The 11077-nt window shown below is 31.9% G+C and overlaps 1 protein-coding gene and 1 pseudogene across 1 annotated transcript; both read left to right on the top strand.

Annotated features, from left to right (window-relative positions):
- Positions 1-2338: 2338 nt before the first annotated feature.
- Positions 2339-5111, top strand: LOC139877462 (calmodulin-7). Its single transcript, XM_071864889.1, has 2 exons — positions 2339-2550; positions 4600-5111. Exons 1-2 carry the CDS (start codon positions 2475-2477, stop codon positions 4971-4973), a joined length of 450 nt encoding a protein of 149 aa, XP_071720990.1. The 5' UTR covers positions 2339-2474; the 3' UTR covers positions 4974-5111.
- Positions 5112-5450: 339 nt separating this feature from the next.
- Positions 5451-6367, top strand: LOC139877453 (probable E3 ubiquitin-protein ligase RHC1A; annotated as a pseudogene).
- The last annotated feature ends 4710 nt before the right edge of the window (positions 6368-11077 follow it).

Below are 11077 nucleotides of genomic sequence, written 5' to 3'. Positions count from 1 at the left end.
AAGATAAAATTTTAAACCATCAAATCAAATTCCTTGTAACATGTTAATTAATCTGTACCGCGTTTTGTTAATCCACGTAACAAAAAATTTCGTAATAACAAATACTAGCAACCTTAACTTCCATGATTTTTGAAGTGTGATTTTTTGTTTGTAAAAATAACTGAAATTATAAGTTATACTAATAGATCGAAACAATGTAGTTTATCTACACAAGATGTCTAGATTGATCAATCTATTTTAACTGACTATTAAAGATGCCCTAAATAACAATGTGCCCGCTCAAAACAAACTTCAAAGATACAGTTCATTCTTGTTCAAGTTGCAGCCTAAGATAATAATGTACACTGACAAAAACCACTCAACCATGAGCTAAGATTCTTGGTTAGCGATCAAGGATTACCCGGACATGACTTAAGTTTCTCAGTCACCAACCTTAATAAAATGACTCACATGTATCATTTAACAACCAAGATATAAGCATATATATATATATATATATATATATATATATATATATATATATATATATATATATATATATATATATATATATATATATATATATATATATATATATATATATATGTGGGCATGATCAATGGGTAAGTAACCAATCGGGGGGAAGCGGGGGGAAGCAAAAAAAAAAATTCGTTTTTAGAAAAAACTTTGTTCACGAACATTATAGATTGGATGAAAATAAGAACATTTAGAAAAGACACTTCGTGATGAATGTCATTATTTTGGCGGGAAAACGATCGACAAAAATAACATTCAAGATAATATTGTTCGCGAAGATTGTTAACGTTTTTTTTTTCCATGTTTTGTGAAGTAAAATTTAGCCCGATTTAGAATTTAGGGTTTAGGGTTTGGTGTTTTGGGTTTATTCCATAAACCCAAAACCCTAAACCCTAAACCATAAACCCTAAACTCTAAATTGTTCGTGTTAAAAACTCAATCTAAGTCCTAAATCTAAACCCTAAATCTACACCCTAAACCCTAAATTTCTAAACCCTAATATCTAAACCCTATAAACCCTAATATCTAAACCCTATAAACCCTAATATCTAAACCCTAATATCTAAACCCTAATGTCTAAAACCTCAACATACGCTCGAAAAACACGATAATTGTTATATATTACTTCTTCGAGCGTTTTTCCGCCAAAATAATAACATTCATCACGAAGTGTCTTTTCTAAATGTTCTTATTTTCATCCAATCTAAAATGTTCGTGAACAAAGTTTTTTCAAAAAACGAGAAAAAAAAATTGCTTCCCCCCGCTTCCCCCCGATTGGTTACTTGCCTCTTGATCCTACCACTATATATATATATATATATATATATATATATATACTTATAATTACGTAAGTTGTATGTAGGGATGGCAATGGATCGGATATGGATCGGGTGATGCCGTATCCATATCCATATCCATTTAGTTTTTGTTCATCCATATCCATATCCATATCCATTTAGTTTCAGGTCATCCATCCATATCCATATCCAATGGATTAAGCGGGTTAATGGATATCCAATGGATATTAAAAAAAATTATAATATTTTCGAATATGCGATTAAAATAAAACCGTATTATAGCAAAATTAAATATAACATGACATACTTAAAATATATTCATAAGAATATGTAATCTTTGTCAAAGATATAACAATATTTGTTAAAATTTATTATAAAACATAGATAATGAAAACTGAAATATGAAATGTGTAAGTTTATTTTGTTAGATACATAATGGTAAATATATAAGTATATATCTATATTAATGTATTTGTATATGTATTACGGGTGGTAATAGATATATCTATGGATGAAACTTTTCATCCATGTTCATATCCATATCCATATCCATTTAGGTTCATCAATATCCGTATCCATATTCATTTAAGTTCATCTATATCCATCACGAAGCGAGTGGATCCGGTGGATATCCACCGGATCGGGTGGCCATTGACATCCCTAGTGGTATGTTTGACGTTATTTATAGTTATTAACTTAGAAAAGTTAAATAATACTAGTAATTTGTTTTCTTTAGTCTTTGTTTAGTTTTGCTCGGGTTTCATTGTTTGTAAGTTTAAAGAAGGTTTCATTTGTTTTATATAAGTTTATCTTTTTTCTCAAAAAAAAAAAAAAAAAAAAAAAAAAACCTAGTACGGAGTAATTTGTTTTCATTTTTATTTTTCATTTTATACAATTACAAATTAAAATAAAAAATAAAATGAAGGGGATGGAGTAGGGTAGGGCCAGGGGGTAGAGCGGTAGATACGGATGCAACGAATTTGATAAACCGATCACGTCCGTAAGAGAAGCTCGTATATAAACCCTCTATTCTTCCTCTTTCTCTACACCATTGATTCATTTCCAACAATTAGCCCTAATTTCTCTCCATTTCTTTCAAATTAATTGTTTTCTTTTTCTCCTTTTACCTTTAACAAATCAATTCAAATCAAATCAAATCAAATGGCCGATCAGCTTACCGATGATCAGATCTCCGAATTCAAGGAAGCCTTCAGCCTATTCGATAAGGATGGCGACGGTATATTTCAATTTCTCAATTTCTCATTCCACTTGGTGATAATTTAACTTCTTTATAATGTTTTTTTTTTTTTTCTTTCGATTGATCTGTGTTTGTTATTTGATATGGTTACTCTTTTAATTTTATAGAAATAGAAATAGAAATGTTTTTTTCCCCCTAAATTGATACGTGTAATATATATATTTCTATTATATATATTTCTATATGTGTTTATATCAATTGTATACGTATGTGTATGTATTTAGATATAAATTGTCAATTATATCTATGTTTGTGGCATTAGTTAAAGATTTATTCATATTACTGTATTCGAATTCATGTGGTTGTTACTGAATTTGTTGTGATATATAATTGAGGTTTGATTAATTATACGCAACCAACCGGTGGATTGTGATCTTGTAGTTTGGTTCTCTATTAATTTGAATTTATGCCTTTTTCCAGGATCAAAACTTTAGAGGGTCTTATACAATTTGAGTGGTACTTTGTATTTCTTTTTTTTTTCAAATTAATGGTTCTTCACTTTTAGAAACCATTATTTTTTTCAAATTAATGGTCCAATCTTTAATTTACCGGTATCCTATACAATTTGAGTAGTAATTTATCAAAAAAGTATCCAAACCAGTGGTGTCCTTGGACCACACACCATCTTATGTGCATTCGCCACTTAGTTTGCATGCTAGTATTTTCTTCGAGGATGTGATTAGCAAGATTTATGGGTGGTAATTACTTAATTATTAAATTAAATAGAGACTATCACAAAAAAATCGGTTAATGTACAATTGAAAGGGTTCCTACCAACATGTCCATATTCCTACCCAGGTTTATATATCGATGACATAAATATAAAATGTTTTGGTTGGTCTCTTTACTAATTATGTTATATTTCTTAATGGAGAAAATTGGAGATGCTTATGGAACATATGATGGTTCTCTTCATGGAATACCTATTTTATTTGTTATAGTACTTAATAACGACACAAAGGTTTTCTAACTTGATAACTTATTAATATATTAGCTTAACTTCTACTACGTTATTAGTAGTATCTGTGATACTTTCAATTAAAGGGTTTAGCGCAAGCTATAGAACTGCAGCGTTATCCTTTCCTAGTAGTTTGATGGTGCTTTAAGTCTTGTATAACCTACCAGGGGTTGATGTGGAGTTGACATATCTATTGAGATTATAATCATAGTTAACATTGTTACGACTAACATGTTACCAGAAGTTGTAAAAATATATAATATAAAAATTTATAATACGGACAATATGGTACCTGGCAAAAAAAATGGAAACCATCACAAGAATGGGAAATTAGGAATGATAGTATTATTGTTGATGAAAAACTGGAGCTGATTAAATAGAGATATGTAGTTATTACAAATTGATGCTGAAGAACTAGCCACTAGGGCCTCATGAGTCAATCAGAAAAGCGAGCATTGGTAGTGTCTTCTCGATTATATTAGGTTTGAATCTTAAGCTTATTGTCTTTATCCGAGTGAAAAAGGGATGATATTATTCAAGTTTCTTTGGGGGGCATCACCATGTTAGTATATCTTATCTTTTGTGTCGACTATATCATAGTGACTACCATTCATGACATGTATCTGTTCTTGCAGAAATATGTGTAGTCTACAGTGATATATACTTACTAACTTGACATAAGTTTTGATTGTAAACTGCTTGTAGGTGTAATAAGTCTTTTTTATAGTCATATATGCCAAGTTAGATGAACTATTTAAAAATCATTTTCAGAATATAGAAGCTGCGTCTGTCTATACTGTAGTGATGAATTCAGCATTTCAGTAATATAATATATAAATGTTAATGATGGAAGTATTATTAATATATTTCGATTGCCTGGCTTTCTGGTCGTATGAATGCATATTCTTTATAAGTTGATGCATACCTGTGAAACAACAATAATTAAGTTGGGACACCAGGTGCATATGTATGTGCAGTTTGTCGAGTTTATCAACATATACTTACTATTTTATTGAACACACACATAAAAGAACACTTGCATAAGTAAATAAGGTGAACTTTAAATGCAGGTTGCATTACTACAAAGGAACTTGGAACTGTGATGAGATCACTAGGCCAAAATCCTACAGAAGCCGAACTTCAAGACATGATTAATGAAGTTGATGCAGATGGCAACGGAACTATCGACTTCCCAGAGTTTCTAAACCTGATGGCTAGGAAAATGAAGGACACAGATTCCGAAGAGGAATTGAAAGAAGCATTCAGAGTGTTCGACAAGGACCAGAACGGTTTCATTTCTGCTGCTGAGCTTCGTCACGTGATGACAAACCTTGGTGAGAAGCTTACTGATGAAGAAGTCGACGAGATGATCCGAGAGGCTGATGTTGATGGTGATGGTCAAATCAACTATGAGGAGTTTGTTAAGGTTATGATGGCTAAGTGATTAGTTTTCGTAGTGTTTGGTTTTTAACTAGTTGTTGTCAATTTGCTTGGGGCTATGGATCCTATAAAATCTTCTTGCTTAATCATGTACCTGTTATGACAAATGTTTTTATTAAGTTTGTGATTCTTAATTCTCTGATCTTAGTTTTGGTCTGAATAAGTCTTCATTTTATTCCATTTAGGTGATTGGAATGAACAATGATCGATTACATGTGCTTTATAAAGTTGTAGATTATATTAACATAAAGCACAATTATTGATCACTTATCTTTTGAATTTTGAAAATATACTAATTGAACATTACACTGCCTACGACTGTATCATTTTTCAGTTATACACACCTTTATTGGCTGTTTCATTTAAGTGAATGAATTTCATAAATCAACGAGTGATGCTCCGTAGTATTATGAGCCCTAAGATGCGGCTACTTTTGATACGGTGAAAAGCTTACAGGAACAAAATAATTTTGTTAAAAAGATGCGGACTAATAGCGTATCAGTGGCACCACGTGGAGCCTGAAATAAGTTAAGTTTGACGGTTGAAATAACAGATGATATGGCTTTGGCCTAACGGTATCATACGACAACACAAAGTTTGCTGCGAATGTGGAGGAGGTTTGGTTCTAGAACTTGAAAATATACCAACAACAACAAACGCCAGCACCGAAGAACAAAATCAAAGTGCCGGGTCAAGCATCACGGAAACCTTTTAGAACTTTTTCAGACGACAGGATACTCAACCGAACCATAGAGATCAAAAAGACATAGTTACCGAAGATGACAATAATAGTACTTGGGGCCTTGGCCTATTTATACAGGTGACATGCCAGTTAGAATCCCAAACAATGGTGGATTATTTTACCTTTTTAACGAGGTAGTTGGATTCAGACGAGAAAACAGTGAAGATTCTTTTGTGGGGTCCTGAGTTAAAGAATTCTTTGAACAATATGATGTTCATGATCAAGAAGCTCCTCTACCAGCTTCAATATCGGCAATTGATAGTATTCCTACACTTTAAGTTTCAAAGAAAGATACACGGTCTGATCACATTGTGATGTTTGTAAAGAGAAACTTATATTGGGGTCTAGTGCAAAGAAGTTACCTTGTAAACATCTGTATCATTCAGGGTGCATTGCCCCCTGGTTAGCTCAGGTTAATTCATGCCCAGTTTGTCGACGTGAGGTGATAAAAAAGGTGGTTGCAGCAAAAGGGGGGTCGACTGCAACATGGACACATGGTCATGGTCTTTCTTGTGGCTTTCGGATCATGATCCCTGATACATTGTTTACAAATACAAACTCATTCTGCAGTCTCTTTTGAAGATACATTAGTTCTTTTGTGTTGTTTATCACTTGTGCATCTACAAGACTAGGTCATAAATGTCAATAAAAGTTCCTTGATGGTCAATTTTATTAGTTCAATCTCTTGCATATACAAGTGTTTTTAATTTTAGTGATATCAATCATTTAATGTAGTTGAGATTAACGCATTGTTAGTAATCATTTATATCTTAATCATTTTTTTTTTAACGGCCAAAGAATGATTATAAATAAATAAAACGATCCCTAGCAAGGCGCTAAGGGAAAATTACAAAGGCATAGACAGCCATGAGTTCCAGTTTGAAACTAAATGACCTCTATGTTCAATCCAACGAAAAGTAATTAATCTAATGAAATCAAATAAACTACTTTTGTTACAAAAAGAATCTAAGAAAACAACACCGTTCCTGAACCGCCATAAAGCCCATAAAGACGTCACCATAACCGCAATGATCCTATCTTTTGACAACGGGCGTAAACGAATACCTTCTAACCAGGTAAAAAAGGAATCCCAAGATGACATTTGAGGCATATCGCAATCATGCCAGATACGAATTTTATGCCATAACTCCCGAGCCACATCACACTCGAAAAACAAATGATCTCTATACTCAACCCCATTATTACAAGACGGACAAACAATAGAAGAGACATCGATCCCCTTCGCGGCTAGGTTCCAACGAACAGGAAGAGAATCTAAACGAAAACGCCATAAGAAAATATTAACTTTTCTAGGCATAAACATGTACCAAAGAGTCTTAACTTGCGAGTGTAGTGACCCGAACTTTTTCATGTTTATATATATTAAATGAAATTGATATTTACATGATTAAGTGTTTCCAACATGTTAAGCAATCAAACTTGTTAAGACTTGATTAATTGAAATAGGTTTTATATAGACAATTGACCACCCAAGTTGACCGGCGATTCACGAACGTTAAAACTTGTAAAAACTATATGATGACATACATACGGATATATATATATAGTTATCATGATATTATGATAAGTATGTACCTCATTAAGTATTTTAACAATGAGTTATATACATAAAAATGAGACTATTGAATTAAGAAACTTGAAAACGATATATATAACGATTATCGTTATAACAACGTCTTACTAATTACATATGAATCATTTTAAGATATTGATACACTATATTTAAACATGTTAAATGATAAGTAAACATATCATTAAGTATAATAACAATGAACTACATATGTAAAAACAAGACTACTAACTTAAGGATTTCGAAACGAGACATATATGTAACGATTATCGTTGTAACGACATTTAACTGTATATATATCATATTAAGATATATTAATACATCATTATATCATGATAATGTAATAATTTAACATCTCATTAGATATAATAAACAATGTGTTAACAACATTTAACAAGATCGTTAACTTAAAGGTTTCAAAACAACATTTACATGTAACAACTAACGATGACTTAACGACTCAGTTAAAATATATATACATGTAGTGTTTTAATATGTATTCATACACTTTTGAAAGACTTCAAGACACTTATCCAAGTACTTCTACTTAACAAAAATGCTTACGATTACATCCTCATTCATTTTCATCAACAATTCTACTCGTATGCACTCGTATTTGTACTTGTACAATACACAGCTTCTAAATGTATTTACTATTGGTATATACACTCCAATGATCAGCTCTTAGCAGCCCATGTGAGTCACCTAACCATGTTAGAACCATCATTTAACATCTAGCATGACTTATGAGCAAGGAAACAAAAACAAGAACTCCTTTTAACCCCACTCACCTTCACCACTCACCACCTACTCCATTTCACTTCCAATTTTCTTCACAATTCTCTCTCAAAACACACACACTCTTCCATGAACATCTAAGTTACTATTTTTCCTGAAAAAATCATCAAATACAAGCTTTGGTTATTACCTATAATCATCATAAAAATAATTACTCAAGAACACATCAAGAACACTTCCAAGTTTACAAGTTTACTTCCAAGTTTCCTAATCCATTCCAAGCAATCATCTAAGATCAAAAAACCTTTGTTATTTACAGTAGGTTATATTTCTAAATCAAGGTAATATTCATATTCAAGCTTTGATTCAATTTCTATAACTATAACTATCTTAATTCTAGTAATAAACTTACTTTAACTTGTTTTTGTGTCATGATTCTATTTCAAGAACTTCCAATCCATCAAAGATCCTTTGAAGCTCAAGTTATTTTTTCATCATTTCCAGTAGGTTTACCTACTAAACTTGAGGTAGTAATGATGTTCATAACATCATTCGATTCATATATGTATAACTATCTTATTCGAAGATTTGAACATGTAATCACTAGAACATAGTTTAGTTAATTCTAAACTTGTTCGCAAACAAAAGTTAATCCTTATAACTTGACTTTTAAAATCAACTAAACACATGTTCTATATCTATATGATATGCTAACTTAATGATTTAAAACCTGAAAACATGAAAAATACCGTAAAACTGGACATACGCCGTCGTAGTAACACCGCGGGCTGTTTTGGGTTAGTTAATTAAAAACTATGATAAACTTTGATTTAAAAGTTGTTCTTCTGGGAAAATAATTTTTCTTATGAACATGAAACTATATCCAAAAATCATGGTCAAACTCAAAGTGGAAGTATGTTTTCCAAAATGGTCATCTAGACGTTGTTCTTTCGACTGAAATGACTACCTTTACAAAAATGACTTGTAACATGTATTTCCGACTATAAACTTATACATTTTCTGTTTAGATTTATAAACTTAAGTTCAATATGAAACCATAGCAACTTGAATCACTCAAAACGGATTTAAAACGAAGAAGTTATGGGTAAAACAAGATTGGATATTTTTTACTTATTGTAACTACGTGAAAATTGGTAACAAATCTATATTAATCATATCCTAGCTAACTCATATTGTATAATACATGTATTCTAATATATTATGTAATCTTGGGATACCATAGACACGTATGCAAATGTTTTGACATATCATATCGACCCATGTATATATATTATTTGGAACAACCATAGACACTCTATATGCAGTAATGTTGGAGTTAGCTATACAGGGTCGATGTTGATTCCAAATATATATATACTTTGAGTTGTGATCAAGCCTGAGACGTGTATACACTGGGTCGTGGATTGATTCAAGATAATATATATCGATTTATTTCTGTACATCTAACTGTGGACAACTAGTTGTAGGTTACTAACGAGGACAGCTGACTTAATAAACTTAAAACAGTAAAACGTATTAAAAATGTTGTAAATATATTTTGAACATACTTTGATATATATGTACATATTTGTTATAGGTTCGTGAATCGACCAGTGGCCAAGTCTTACTTCTCGACGAAGTAAAAATCTGTGAAAGTGAGTTATAGTCCCACTTTTAAAATCTAATATTTTTGGGATGAGAATACATGCAGCTTTCTAAATGTTTTACAAAATAGACACAAGTACGCGAAACTACATTCTATGGTTGGATTATTAAACCGAATATTGCCTCTTCAAGTCTGGTAGCCTAAGAATTAGGAAAATGACCCCTAATTGACGCGAATCCTAAAGATAGATCTATGGGCCTAACAAACCCCATTCTGGAATTTGGAATGCTTTAATACTTCGATTTATATGGTGATTGCGATTGCCAATTTATGACATACTTGCGAGTATGCGGGGAATATTCTATATGCATTATGTTAATGTCGGTTACCAGGTGCTCATCATAGAATGATTTTTATACACTTGCGAGTGTAGGATTATTGAATAAATGAAATCTTGTGGTCTATTATATTAATTTGATAATATATAGGTTAAACCTATAACTCACCAACATTTTTGTTGTCGTTTAAAGCATGTTTATTCTCAGGTGATTATTAAGAGCTTCCGCTGTTGCATGCTAATATATGGACAAGACTTGGTGTCAACATGCTTGTATTATATTGTTTAAAACTGCATTCGAGATTTACTTTGTTGTAACATATTAATATTGTAAACCAATATGTATTGGTAGTGTGTAAGTGTGATATTTTTAGATTATCATTTCTGATAATCTAGGTGGTGTCCTTTTAACCTTGTCGATAAAATAAATGTTATGGTTTGTTTTAAAAACGAATGCAGTCTTTTAAAAGCGTCTCATATAGAGGTCAAAACCTCGCAACGAAATCAATTAATATGGAACGTTTATAATCAATATGAACGGGACATTTCAGTGAGGTCGGAAGTAGCATGCGATCAATAAGCTCTCTAGCTTTTTTAACTGTATAACGGCCATCATTATTCAAAGAGCATGTCCAAGAATCCAGGCGATCGCACAACTCAGGTTTACCAATAATCTCGAAAAGACTATTAATAAGGTCCTCATTTCTACCACCTAAATAATCTCTAACCCAAGAGAAAAGCCAATTACCATCGGCCCATTTTTCCGAGATGTAAGCATTCGGGTTTGAATCCAAGTGAAGTATTCTGTTAAAATGGTGCGAAAGAGGTTCGTTTCCAACTCATAGGTCGTGCCAAAATCGAATGCTACGGCCATCCCCTATTAACATACGAAAACAATCGGTCGGTAACAGCTTCTTAAACGTGATATTCGAACAGACATAAACGATCGATGCCCAAATTGACGAGCTGCTTTGATTCGAATGAAAATTATGCCCATGTATCTTAATCATACGGGTCATGGAATCTCATACATATGATATATGATTAAAGAGATTGATAGTTTAGGTTCAAGTCATTTGGTTTGATTTGTATTT

Source organism: Rutidosis leptorrhynchoides, chromosome 1 (genome assembly GCF_046630445.1).
Source record: "Rutidosis leptorrhynchoides isolate AG116_Rl617_1_P2 chromosome 1, CSIRO_AGI_Rlap_v1, whole genome shotgun sequence".
NCBI lineage: Eukaryota > Viridiplantae > Streptophyta > Magnoliopsida > Asterales > Asteraceae > Rutidosis > Rutidosis leptorrhynchoides.
The sequence above is the reverse complement of the archived record's forward strand: the minus strand, read 5'-3'. Positions and strand labels throughout refer to the sequence as shown.

Coding starts and splice junctions, on each gene's coding strand:
- LOC139877462 (XM_071864889.1), top strand. CDS start 2,475: ATGGCCGATCAGCTTACCGATGATCAGATCTCCGAATTCAAGGAAGCC. Junction 2,551..4,599: donor ATTCGATAAGGATGGCGACG/GTATATTTCAAT, acceptor CTTTAAATGCAG/GTTGCATTACTACAAAGGAA.